The sequence below is a fragment of the Crinia signifera genome, chromosome 2, assembly GCF_055691185.1.
Source record: "Crinia signifera chromosome 2, ASM5569118v1, whole genome shotgun sequence".
Lineage (NCBI taxonomy): Eukaryota > Metazoa > Chordata > Amphibia > Anura > Myobatrachidae > Crinia > Crinia signifera.
In genome coordinates, this window is record NC_139218.1 from 173,027,914 (window position 1) to 173,042,907 (window position 14,994).

A 14,994-nucleotide genomic window follows, 5' to 3' on the forward strand; every position below is an offset into this window, starting at 1 on the left:
TTATGCCACATGGAATGAGCCAAAATTCACGCTGATTGAGCCAAAATTCATATTATGCCACACAGATTAAGGCAAAATTCACATTTTGCCACATGGATCAAGCCAAAATACACACTTTACGAGGCATGTCCAAACCGTGGCAATCCAGCTGTTGTGAAACTACGCGTCCCAGCATGCCTTGACATAGTTTTAGAAATCCTTAATAGCAAAACTGTGGCAATGCATGGTGAGACTTGTAGTTTCACAACAGCTTGTGGGACATCGTTTGGACATGCCTGCACTATACTAAACAGATTGAGCAGTAATGCACAATATGCTTCATAAATAGGGGCATTGCGCGCCAAAGGCGCGCATTAAAAATTTACACCATAATTCCCATTACATGACAAGCCTCACACCATAATCTCCAATACATATTATGCCAAACACCATAATGCCTATTAAATATTATGCTACATACAGTAAGGGCGGGATGTACTAAAGGGAAAATGCGGTAAAACCCCCGTTTTACAGCATTTTTCTATGTACTATTACCCGGCCGCATCGTTATCGCAGGGCAGGGTATCGCCACCATTGGGTGGCGATACCCTATAGAAGCCTATGGGCTTCTTTTCGCCGCGTCGCCACAACCCCGCCACGTCGCCGACCCCCCCTCTCCCCCTCCCTTGGGCTTACCTACTTGCAGGTCCTCCTGGACCCCGGAAGGTAAGCCCTTCCTCCCCCTATCAACGCAGACGGACGTCCTTACGGCTGCAGGGGGGAGGAGGAGGCGCCGGGGACAGCCTGCTTAGCTGTTCCCGGTTTGTAGGCATCAGGAGCCGGCTGGGAGGTGACGGAGACCCCCCGCAGACCACAGTACAGGTATCGCGGGGGGTCTCCGTTACCGCACCGCGATGCCAGCCGCATATGTTAGTACATATGCGCTGGCATCGCGGCGGACAGCCGGCGAAGGGCGGCGATGTATATTAATACATCCCGCCCTAAGTATTGCTTACCTACATGTTCATTGCCAGGGGTTCCATGCACATTGCCAGGGGTTCCATGCTTGTTGCTATGTGGGATTACAAGCTAGGGGAATAGATGCTCACGGTAACTGGGGGACAGCCGCTGCCGGGCAGAAATGACAGCCATTGACAGCCGGGCAGAGAGCCGGGCAGAGTATTCAGAGCACTGCATGTCCCGGCTATTTGAAATAATACCCCTTTCACACCAGAAAATGCAGGGATTTACCTAGGAATATGGTCCCAGGATCATGCAGGGACATTCCCGGAATGGCCCCTTTTACACCAGCCTAGTCCCTGCATTTTCTGGTGTGAAGGGGAGAGAAAACCGCCCCCTTTAAACAACCAGCTATATCTTCAGAACCAACTGACCCATTTACATGTAGGCTTCGAATGATTTTGGTTCTGTGAAACTGGGCCATTTGGTTCCAGAGAAATCTCTTCTCAAACAACATGAACTGCCATGAAATTACATTTCAGAAATGCAAAAAAAAATAGGTTTACCCGCAATATCTCTAGAACCAATGAACCCATATGGACCAGCCTGGTATTAGATTAAAGGCCCAGCGATATGGGTTAGACTGAGATCAACCTCGAGCTTCTGTGATGCCGGCGGAAGGAACTGGCAGCCGTTGGAATCGGGTGGAGGTCGGAATTAGCGGGGCCCACGTTCCAGCTTTGCCTGGTGGTATCTCTTGTTCCCGGGGGGGCTAGCGACGCGGGGCCGGGCTCGTTGGAAAGCCCTGGCCCTCAACTACAAAATGGGCCTATTTGGAGAGTGGGCCTGGATCTGGGCAGCGGCTGTCAGCGGTGTCCATTCGTCCAGTGTGCAGCGACTCAGACCTTGATGTAGCGCACTAGCGCTATTTGCCGAGCGGGAAGTGCTGCGAATTTTGAAAAGACTGGCTGGACACTGATTGGATGGATGCTCAGCCAATCAGTGTCTGGCCAGTTTTATCAAAATCTGAGTCGCCGCTGCTTGGACTGACCCCGCGATCCGCCACTGACCGGATCCCTGCTGCCCAGTTCGCTACCCCCAGCCCCCTGTTGCTGCTGCACACATAGGTGGGTGGAGTTGTGAGGGAGGGGGGTTTGTGAGGGGGAGGGGGGGCTCAAATAATTTTGCCCAGGGGCCCACTGGATTGTTGAAACGGCCCTGATAAGACCAGCATTGCAGATTATGGCTCCCACAACCCCGCACAAAAAAATGGCTCACTGTATTCACGACCCTGTCTATAAGTTCTCATACACCACTTTATACATTTGTGAATAAGTTGTTAAAATAATGAGTTTGATTATGGATATTGTATATATACAATTACAGTCTACCTAGTGAATTAAAAAGGTGGATAAAACACTATTAAACAATTATTAACCATTGTTTTTTTTTTTTTTTACCTAGCTTTCTCTTGCACTTCTGGGCAATATCTGGATATGGCATTACAAAAATGTACCCCCTGTGGAGAAGGCACATACTCTTTGGGTACAGGCATCCGTTTTGATGAATGGACAGAGCTTCCGCATGGTTTCACTAGCATTTCCAGCAACCAATATGCAACAGATTATGGAATAACTGGAAACTGCAGTATGTGAGTAATATTTTGCTGTTTTCACTACTGTTTATATTATGATTATCACTCATAATGAAATCATGAAGCCAAATGAATCAAGTGTGCTTCCTGTGTGTACATATTTATTAATTAGTAATGTAATCTGCTGTAATCAGGCCGCATGTCCTGCTGGTTCATATTGCTACATTATGGGGAGAAAGAATCCTTATTTCTGCACTATGTTAATATGTGGAGGTTGGCGAGTTTATTACCCTATTTCGCAATGTCCTCACATGCTAATGGCCCATAAACACTGGGCAAATTTGAGCTTATTGCAGCTCACTTTTACAGTTTGAGCTGCTTTCAGCTCAAAAGCAACACAGTGTGTATGGCCCGGGGATGAGCAGTGAGTGCTGATGCGCGCTCCTACATCATCCCCGGCTGCCGCAGCTCATCTGCTAGTATTACCAGCAGATGAATGACTGGGGGGATGACTTTCCATAGTTTCCTGCTATGGAAAGCCGTCCACCCCTGTGAAAATCGATTGGATGTGTGAAAATTGCTGTATGTATGCGCTCAGCGATTTTCAGCCCAGCGATTTTCCCCATCATTACTGTGCATACATGCTGAGTCATCCTTTAGGGCGGGATGTACTAAGCCGAAAATGTGGTAACCCCTGTTTTACCGCATTTTCATATGTACTAAAACCCGGCCGCCGCGTCACCGCAGGGCAAGGTATCGCCACCTTTGGGTGGCAATACCCTATAGAAGCCTATGGGCTTCTATCGCCACCTGTCGTCCACTGCAGCCTCCCTCCCGTCCTCCGTGCTGCTCCTCCTCCCCCAGCAGCATGTCACAGCCAGCCGTAGATGTCCTTCCAGCTGCAGGGGGGAGGAGGAGATGCCAGGGACACTGCATAGCCAAGGAGGTGACAGAGACCCCTGCACACCCCATCACAGGTATCGCAAGGGGCCTCTGTCACCGCATCGCGATGCTAGCCGCATATGTTAGTACATATGCGCTAGCATCACGGTGTGGGCATGACGAGGGGCGGCTATGTATGTTAATACATCCCACCCTAAGAGACATACAACAGCGAATGTGCACAGAGCTGTAGACAGCCAGCTGCGGGGAAGAGAAGCTGATGTGCATTGTTGTTGAAACCCCGCACCATGATCTCCCCACACAAGGAGAGACAATACAATAGCGGCTACGCATGGAGCTGCAGACAGCCAGCAGCAGTGAGGAGAGAAGGGGCTGATACCAGACAGGACATGGTGGGTTTCCACTTATACAGCTTTCACATTGCCAAAACGTTTCAAAAAACGGTATTTTAAAACTGTATTTAAAACGGGTCTGAGCCTTCACACTGCAGTAGATTACCATTTTAAATACCGTTTAAGTACCATTCAAATCAGGTAACCCGTTTAATCCCCTGAACACGTTTCAAAGCAGAACGCAGCGGACAGCCTATCGCAGGACTGTAGTTGTTTTTACTAAATACCGTTTCAGAGCCATTCTCACTGCATAAAAAACAGCTCTGTAGGACTCTGCTTTTTAAACGTTTTGAAATACCGGTTATCTTTAACCGGTAAATTAACTCTGGTGCTCTCCCACTGCAGCCTTAAACATTTTTAAAATGGAAAAAAAACAGCAATATACAGTACCATCTAACAAGTGCAGTGTGAAAGGGGACCACCCTGCTGAGTACAGGTGGCTTTGCCATATAGAACTGTAAACATTATTGTGCATCATTTGTACTGTTTTTGTACTGTTTTACTTTTTGTTTTCTTTTTAATAAATATTGCTAAACAGCTTGACAAATTAGTCCTTTTCTAATTATTACTGTATTTTACATCCAGTTGGAACATGACAGGGGAAACTTACTAAACAGAATACGCTATTTTAGGCGTATTCCTAGGCAAATATGCCTGCACGTATTTTCCGCATTTACTATGCCAGAAATGCACCTATTCGTATTTAAGGCACATTCAAATAGCACTGTTGGCCGCCTAGCGGCCACCCCGGCTCCTGATTGGCCGCTAGGTTGCCAATAGCACTATTTGGGGGAGGAGCAGCAGAATGTAAACAAACTTGCTGCAGCTTCTCCAACTGTCTGCTGGCATAGCGTACTGGTTTCTTTTTTGCCAAGTATGTAACATCGTAACATAGTAAATAAGGCTGAAAAAAGATGTTAGTCCATCGACTTCAACCTATCTAACTTGTAACTACTGACTTGAGTAAGTCATATCTATAGGATTCCCTTAGTGGCCAAAAATGCATCCAGTTTTGATTCAAATTCATTAGCAGTAGTTGCTGTAATCACCCCCACCGGCAATGAGTTCCTGAATTGTATTGCTCTAATGGTGAAGAATTCTCTTCTTAATTCAGTATGGAATTTATTTTCCTCGAGCCTCAGTACATGCCTGCGTGTCCGAAGTATAGGCCTGTTCGTGAACAAATCATCTCCCTTTTCCATATGATTCCCAATCCTGTATTTGAACATACTAATCATATCACCTCTCAACCTCCCTTTCTCCAGTGAAAACCTATTCAGCCTGGTTAACCTATGTTTGTATTCTAGTGATTTACTAGCTTAGTCGCCCTTCTCTGTACCTGTTCCAATTAATTTATGTCCTTTTTAAGGTGCGGTGCCCAGAACTGAACACCATATTCTAAGTGACCACACCAATGTCTTGTAAAGAAGCACTATCACATTGGCATCCCTTGAATCCATACCCCTTTTCATGCATGCCAGTGTCGGGTTTGCTTTTGCTGCTGCACTTTAGCAGCATGCACTATTACCCAATTTTTCATTTCATTTAAATTTTTTAAGATGACCCCCAAGTCCTTCTCTACAGCAGAATTCCCTATAATAACTCCATTTAGCCTATAAGTAGTTTGTTCATTTTTGTTCCCATAATGAATTACTTTACATTTTTCAATGTTCAACTGCATTTTCCACCTTTCCGCCCACCTTTTCAGTTTATTTAAGTCAATTTGTAGTGTTTCCACATCCTCTCCTGAGTTCATTTCTTTTCTCAATTTTTTTCCCCGCAAATATTGCAATTTTACTCACTATGTCACTTTCAATGAATATATTAAACAAGGTGGGTCCCAATATTGAACCTTGTGGGACTCCACTTTGGACCTTACCCCAGCTGGAATGTATGCCATTTACCACCACTCTCTGTCCCCAATTGTGCAACCAGTTTTGAATCCAATTACAAATTTTATCCCCTAACCCTAAATTACCTAGATTCATTAATAACCTGTTATGAGGTACCGTGTGAAAAGCTTTAGCGAAATCAAGCAGTATTAAATCAACAGATTTTCCTAAGTCCAGCCCCCTACTGTCTTCCTCATAGAAGCTAATTAAATTAGTCTGACATGATCTATTTTTGACGAACCCATGCTGAGCCTTACTTATCACTTTCTCCTGTTCTAAGAAATTTTGGAAACTATCTCTTATTATTCCGTCTAATATTTTCCCCACAATGGATGTAAGGCTGACTGGTCTATAATTTTCAGGGTTAGTTTTGCTACCTTTCTTCCATATTGGTACTATGTTAGCTATGTGCCAGTCCCTTGGTACCATCCATGAGTTTATTGATTCCCCGAATATCAGGTATAATGGTAGTGGTATGACAGAACTCAATTCTTTTAGTATCCTTCTGTGTATTTCTTCCGGGCTGGAGATTTTTACTATTTACGTTCTGTAATCTATTTTTTACTATTTCCTTACTCAAACATACAGTTTGGGAACAATCAAGAGCCCGAGTATTTAATCTGTGGGAGATCTTCTGAAGATTCTACCCTCTCTACGGAAATCTAGGTTCCCAACCAACGGGAGGGTTAGGGAATAAAAGTGTTGTTAATGGAGGGATTTTTTAGCACGTCTCCAAGCATATATAGTAGAGGACAGTATAAGATTATCAAATTGGGGCAGTTTTAGTTGAGATGGACATGTATGTAAAAGAAAACTAAGAGACAGAGGAGCACATAATTGTGAATCTAGAGCAGCATCAGTAAAAACAGCAGAGTTATTGACCCAGTCCACTGCATAGAATGATTGTATTGTTTTATATAGATTGATTCCACCTCTTCGGGTGGACTGCATCAAGTTATGGAGGCTAATCCTGGGCTTCTTAGAATACCAAATACATTTGGTTAGCATGGAATGAAGTGAGGATATATCTAATTTAGAAAGTAAAATGGTAGTCATTTGTAAGACATAGAGCTGGATGTTTTAAACAAGTTGCATCAACCCAATAGAGGTAGATTCTGCCAAAGATTAAGGCCCTTATTCTGGTTGGTGCGGTAATATCCGTGTGCGTTCATGCCGCCGATGTTTTGTGTCTGCGCATGTGCAGAGGCGTCTCTGCGCATGTGCTAGCGGGGCGTACGGCCAAATCCCGCATGAAATGTGAACACTCCGAACAGGGGGTGGAGAGGGGCGTGAAGGGCTATTTGGGCTCATTACCATGTGCATACGCCCCGCGTTTCATGGGCGTTCCCATGCAAACGCTGGGCGTACGTATGGTAATGCAGTCGTGATGCACGTGTAGGGGGCGGACATATGACATCGCCGGATGTCAGCTGCCCGCCCAGATCCCTGCTTTTGCACGGAAAAATGTCCGTGTGGTCTGAGGTTGCGGGTGCTGGTGGAGCACACGGTCTGCGACCATCGAATGATGGGGGAGGTTCCCTTAGATGGAGGAGGCGTATTCCGTGAAAAATACATGTGCGGTCCGTTCGGACAGCTTCTTACCGCATACGGACGGAGTTGGCGATCCGTATGGAAGGCGGGGTTTCGCACGCACGGTCCTGGTCGCATATTCGGATCCGGCCGCACCGATCAGAATAAGGGCCTAAGTTTGGTTTGGATTTTAATAATAACTGGAGTGATGTTATATGCATATATGTTATGAGGGTGGGGTGGTAGAGCTATGCCTAAATATGTGATGTAGGTGGGGGCCCATTTGAAGGGGAAGGGGTTAGACCAGCCCAATCTTGCCTAACCATACACAGCTAAAGCCTCTAACTTTTGAAAATTAATAGAGAAGCCGGCAAAGGAAGAGAAGCGTGTAATATCATCTATGATTGAAGGGACAGAGTGTTTTGGGTCAGACAGGAAAAGAAGAATGTCACCTGGAAAGGCAACAACACTATTGCCCAGTTTTATACCAGACACATTAGGGGAGGACAGGATATAACGAATAAGTGGTTTGAGCGCTAAATTGCCTCATAAAATGAGGCAATACCATTGACTGTCACCTAGGCAGTTGGGGTAGTGTACAGTGTCTGAATAAGCCTACGAAAAAGTCCCCCAAAATGCCGGGAAAGCACATTGTGGAGATGGGACCAAGCAATTTTATCAAAAGCCTTCTCGGCATCTAAATTGATTAATATATTATCTTGGAGTTTGTGAAGGCGGGTGTACGTAATTGCAGCGATAGCTGCACGGACACCCAGCACCGCTTGTCTACCCTTCAAAAATCCCGACTGGGCAGGTGAGATGAGACAAGGCAAGCATTGTTGTAGACAATTAGCCATCAATTTGGTCAGTATTTTAAAGTCTTGATTTTAAGAGGGATTTTGGGCGCTATGAACCTACCAGAATGGGATCTTCAGATATTGTGGAGAAAAAACACCCGCACCAGGACTAATTCTCTTTATATTATTTCTTTTTTTAGATAAACCCCAAGTTTGTAAGTTTCTATTATAATTTATTTTGTTCTAACAGGGGGTGCAGCATCACACTGTTGGGTTAAACATAGGATAGGAACTAGCGAAGTAACAGTCTGTTTGTGGCGTACTGAAAGTAACATTCGATAGGCAAAGAAAAGGTGTGTAGACACAGCGCTCAGTGTATAACCTCAAATAATAAAATGAAACAATGTCACCATTTTTCACTTTGTAGACACTGGGTACGTTCAATACACAGGATTGATAATTGATAACCACCTCTTTTCACAATATAAGTGGGAAAGGTGGTAACAGGAGACAAAGTGCAAATTATCCTCAGTTTAAAAGGCGTTTTAATACAGGTCCACGCTTACAAATGTAGACAGTAAAAACAGCATAATAGGATATCCCCACAATGGCAAACTGCTACAGCCAAGGATTGAATATGCAGGAGCACTTTTAGGTCCACCAACCAGTCCAGAACTTGGGATGGAATCAAGCTCAGCTACACCGCGGTGACTGTTTCAACAGCTTTCCTTCTTGGGGGAAGTCCAGATAACACTGAACGCGTTTCAGAAATACCTTCTTCAGGAGTGTTTGATGTAATGAGCTGAGCCCATTTTTATACTAAAAGTCCATAGTCCACATCTGTATCCTGTTAGCTGCACAAACGGTCCCATTACAGAGGTCGACATCCGGCAATATCAGCCGGAAGCAAGATGGCCGTGCGTGTCACGGCTCATAAAGCAAGATGGCCGTGTGGTTCACGGCTACGTATATAGTAGCCGTACATAAATCAGCCTTTGTGAATGATGGCTGTTTTCTTACTAATTAAACATTTTAATGAAATGCTTATTATAAGTTCATTTAAATCACGGCAATCTTGCTTTAAACATACTGGTGTGATTACATATATTGGTGTAATTAAAAGATGGCCGTGCGTGTCATAACTCAAATATTTGGAACACATGGATGATATATCTGTACTTTTCTGAACTAAATTTAGTATTATAGATATTAATGATACATGGATGTTAATATCAAACTATATGTATATATATACCCCGGCCATCTCTCTAGACACCATAAATTATAAATTATACAGTAATACAAAACAATAATTGAAGAATAACATTTAAAAAATAGGTAATTAAAAAATATTGATCAAGTGATGCATCAGGTGCATAAAGGCAAAAGGATGAAATCACATCTCCATTACTAAGTAATAGCATAGCTCCATTATTAAAGTGATCTAAAAGAGATAAAAAACATGTAAGTATACAAATACCAATTTCCATTAAAATGATATATACGGGGAATTGGGGAATAATTACAATACAATTGCCCATACAAACGGGTGAACAAACACATAGATATACAAACTAATAAATCAAATTAATGAATCAATAATTGCCACCAATATTAGTACACGTAAGATCACGCTAGTAAAACAACTAAAAGTTAATATAAGATGGGGAGCTGTAAAATAACCGAACGGATCATAGTTCAATATAATGAAAAATATATATAAAAATAAAAAATAAACATAAAAACATAACAAAAATAACGAAATATAAAAACAATAAAAATATAAAATAATAAAAGATCAGAACAAAGTTCAATAAGTACATTCACTTATATGCCTATCAACTGGCTGCTGAATATACACGGCACGCACATTTCGCATATATGATCAACATATATGCGCAAGACTTTAGGAAATTATGTATAAATAATAGAAAACTAAATATAAAATCGCAAAATATCAAAATTAAGATCAGTCAGCTCACTCATTCATCTACTTATTAATATGCGTCCAAAATATATACGGCAGCACACTTCGCATATGTAATCTACATGAAGTGAAAGAATATAGGAAATAATGTGCATGACAAATATACTCCATAATCACTTGGAGTTATATGAAGACAGAATAGCACTGCAAATACGGAATGACATCCAGTAAAAAGAACACACCCCTCTCTAGTATAAACAAGCGCCCACAGCAGAATACAAGTGGGCGACAACGTGAGCTATGAATGGACAAATAGTCACATTCAAACACCGGAATGACTAGTAACGGCCGGACTCGAGAACCAGATACGTAGCCATTCCATCACATAAATATCATACTGGATGCCGAGGCTCGGCTTAGGGGCCCATTTATCATGATCGCATTTACAATGCGATCTGGGCGGAAAATTACCGCCCAGGATCACATTGTAAAATGCAAACATATTGGGGCAATGTATCAAATTCAGGGGACAGGGCTCCGATAGGAGCCCATCCCTGCTAAGCCCTAACCCGGAAGCCGGGAGGTCAGCGCATGCGCAGTTATGCGCTGACCCCCGCCGACCCCTCTTACCGCACTGCCCTGCTCGGGCAGTGCGAAGTGTAGCCATAGGCTACAATGGGCTATCGCCACATTACAATGGCGATAGCCCAGGGGTGTGATGCCGGGCTGCCCGATGTTGATACACCGGCACTGCAGGGGGGATCGCAGCAGGGATCGGAGATCCCTGCTGCGGTCCCCTTTAATACATTTGGGGGATACTAAATATACTGGGGGATACTAAATATTTGCGGTGAACCCCCGAAAACGGATGTTTTCGGGGATTTAACCACAAATATTGCTTGATAAATGCGGCCCTAAGCCTTTAAAGCACTAGCAAAGCGCGCGTCGGCTCACACTGTGTGACGATCGGCTGGATACAAATGTGTGTCTAATCCTAAATGAACTAATGCAATGGGAAAATGTTATACCTGAATTGATTAGATATAGAAAAATAAGTGCAGCCATATGTACTAACTGTGATAAAAACAAGTATTTAACGAGCTGAAGCACGAGCAGACAGCGGAATGGACTGAGAGCTGTAAGCCCAGTCCATGGGGCAATATCTGTTGGTTGTTAGCAATTGGCGTCTCAAAGAATATATATATATATATATATATATATATATATATATATATATATATATATATATATATATATATGCAATTACTCTAATTTAGTACATGCAATAAACTTAAAGGCACTCAGGCTTAAAGCCTATGAATAGATGCCTGAACAGAGATCGTTAATATATAGTAGAGGTAAAACAGACACGCCGTTGCATTTTATGAGATAACACCAATCTTTCATGGTGCATGTGGATAGATAAATTTATCTGCTGAAACAAAGTATACCTGAAATAAATACTGACTAGCCAGCATGTGGCATCGATATTAATGCACCACTGGCAATTTACAAACAAATTAACACTGTACATCGTATAGTCATTAAACAGAAAGTATAAACCGCAATTCAAAAGACAGGCTGGGACTTTATAAATACAGCCTGTGCTCTACAATACTGCACTAATGTGTATGTATTAACAAATACACACTAGCAAATCTGGTTTGACCCATGGAGTAATAATAGTTGGCATATCTGCTGGCGCTCCAGATATACATAAACCGTTAAAGTAAAATAAAAATAAAAAGGTGGTGGAGCGCTAATGAAAAATATGTGTAATAGACCAATTGGGTATTACAATTTATTATAATATATCATATGAATAAAAACACATAATGTGTTTTTATTCATATGATATATTATAATAAATTGTAATACCCAATTGGTCTATTACACATATTTTTCATTAGCGCTCCACCACCTTTTTATTTTTCTAGATATAACGTATCGGGGGCCTACCACCCCCAGGTGTGAGCAGCTTGACAATTCCACTCATCTCCTCAAAGCGCCTCATATAGACCCAGCCACCTAGGTGGTCGGGTTTATATCCCTCTCTTTTCTTCTATAAACCGTTAAAGTATTAGCTAATCAGCAGGCAGCATCGGTCCAGATGCACTGCAGAAAGCACACTAGCAAATAAATGCCAAACAGTGCAAGAATAGCTAACTAACTGGTGACACAAATAGGGGTTAACCAATAAAACGGACTAAGACCCAACAGTAGAGTCCGGGAGATAACAACACAATGATAACATACATGTGATAATGTACACATCAGCTCCCTTAAAAGCAGTATTGGTGGATAGTTATCATCCTTACACACAATAGATCCACCCAATTGCACTAATACTGTAGACCTATATGTAAACAACTGCCAACTGCCTGTTGCTCATACAAATCACTACCTGTCTATAGGACATACACTCCAGTAAAATAGGAGTTTGATCCGTGATAAAACATTCAGCAGAAACTGGGCACTGAGCCAGTACATTTTGTGAAACTATAAATGTTACACTGAAAAGAGCAACAGTAACACAGCTCAGAACTTTTGGCTAACCATAATAAGAACTTAGTATCTAATCAACTAAATAATGTATACTATAATTATCCAGTTACACACCGAATCTCATTATTTTTGTGATTAAATAAGAAAGGAAATTTAAAAAAAAGACAGACTTTACACTTTATCTACGAATAGTTTTAAAAAATTTCGCTGTGGAAACAGAACACAATCTTATTATGAACTAATAAGTTACATTTTAAATATTTACTGTTACTTTCAGTGCGCCACACACATACTGTACTCTTACTTTGCTCTTTCCTCCCCAGAATGTGATCTTTGCTGGGCTTTAATAGAACTATAATCCTAGCCTCATTAAATCTAAGAGGCATATCTCCAGTTGTTATTAAATGGTTATAGAGTGATGTTAAAATGGGTGCAATTTAAGTTTTTAGCAATTTATTAAATTCTGCACCAAAGCCGTTTGGTCCAGCACTCTTACCATTAGGCAAAGATTTAATGGTGTCAAGAACCTCTCCCTCCGTAACAGGGCAGTCGGTACTTGTGTATTATCCGGGCGCCCAATTTTTTCATAGTACGTAAAAAAAATAGCATTGCATCGCATACAATCATATCGCATGCGATGCGACACGATTGGACCCGATTTTTAATCGTACAGGCACCCTGATTCCTATGTTAAATGCCCCCCCCCCCCCCGACCCGATTTTTAATTGTATACCCACCCTGATGGGTAAGGACTATGTTAAATTCCGCCCCATTGTTAACGCCATCCCACTATCAACGCCAAACTGAAGCGTGGTGAGCGCAGCGAGCCCGCAAGGGGCGGCGGTATGCGTCCTCTGACCTTCTCATACCCCCACTATCCACGTCGGCGTGGAGTTGATTCAATATAGTGTGGCAAGCGCAGCGAGCCACCGAACCCGAAGTGTGGTGAGCGGACGCGGAATACATGTATTGCGTGTGCGCTCGCCACGCTTCGGGCTCGCCACACTATATGAAATCAACTCCACGCGTACCGCCGCCCCTCGCCACGCTTCGGGTTGACGTTGTTAGTGGCCTGGTTGTGGGCCTTTTGGACACATTCACAACATCCAATATCATTCATATCTGACACATTATTGTCAACAGGAGTTAAGGAATAACTGTATTAATGTAAAGAACAAAATGAAGCAATAAATAGATTACAAACAAACATAAGGATTAAATATAACCATAATTAAAGAACAAGAAGGAGAAATATAATAATCATAAATACCCATAATTACTTCATCAACAAACTTAGTGCGTGTAAATGGGCTGTCACCCGCCAGGCACTTTCGCCACACAAACTCCTGCATAAAAGAGTCAAGGTGTTGGCGGGCAGTGCCCCGTTGGCATTTGTTCCGCCATTTTGCACATCCCCATAGTCCTTCTATATTCCGGGTATGTGCTCCAGTCTGGGGGTCAACAAAGTTGTATTTGTGATTGACCCTCAAATGATTATATCCAGCACGCTCAAGTTCACTAGTATTGTAGGCATGCCAGCAATCACTCACAATTGTCATGCTAGGCTCGATGTGCTGTGTAATCGCGGCCATCAGGGTTGTGGCATCTCGTTGTTCAACAGGCAGCATGAAGCATTCCAAAGAAATATATATGAGGCGCAAATAGTTAATAAAATAATTAATCAAAGAACAAAGTATTAAAGGCAGCTTCCAGTGGATTCCCACAAAGGGACCCAATAGATAAACAATAAAGGGATTATAATTATTTCAATAGAATAATTGTAGAGAGCGCACTGAATTAAGCACAATATATTTATTAAAATCAATTGATAAAAAAGCTTTTATCACAACAATTATTTAATAAAAATACAAAAAATAAAATTATTGATAAACCACTAGGGCAGCCACTGATACCTTACACAATGTTATTGCTATAAATGAATGTCCAGTGCTCTTAACCATTGAGGGATATGTAATGTCCAATTGTGGGGAGCTGATATGCAGATAACAGGTGTATTTGTGGAAAGAAAAGAGTCCGTCCGGTAAGTTTATGGGCAATAGTGATATAGAACTGATGAGGGGGGAGATGGGTTGGATAATGAAAGGTAACTTGCAAACTCACTTGTCAGCGTAGATGACCTGTGCTACGACCGGCAGATGATTGGAATTAGTCGGGAGCACATACACTTTGGACAGCCGTGCGGCTCGGTGCTGTAGATGGATGCTGTCTCTTCTACCGCCGTGACGCTTTTGGGGAGAGCCAACGGCGGGAGTGACAAGGTACCTGCCGCACTCTGTGAAGGAGTCTGTTGCAAGCTACACCTCTCGGGGGTCCCGCTGGTGATACTGATCGGTTTGGGTGATGCAATGCGATTTTGTCTTTAGTATCACCTTTAGCTAATTTCAAGGGAAAAATGGGGTGAAATCGGGTCGCATCACATCGCATCGCATGCCTTCGGTAGTGGCATGCGATTTCAAAACCAGATAATACACAAGTACCGGGCAGTCCAACATTG

At 42.7% G+C, this 14,994-nt stretch overlaps 1 protein-coding gene across 1 annotated transcript in view; it reads left to right on the forward strand.

Moving 5' to 3' along the window:
* ELAPOR1 (endosome-lysosome associated apoptosis and autophagy regulator 1) overlaps nucleotides 1-14,994 on the forward strand; it is a 514,464-nt gene that overhangs the window by 141,161 nt on the left and 358,309 nt on the right. Inside the window, exon 3 of the mRNA XM_083173204.1 lies at nucleotides 2,404-2,590. Coding sequence (XP_083029330.1) covers nucleotides 2,404-2,590 — 187 coding nt within the window. The remainder of the gene's footprint in view (nucleotides 1-2,403; nucleotides 2,591-14,994) is intronic.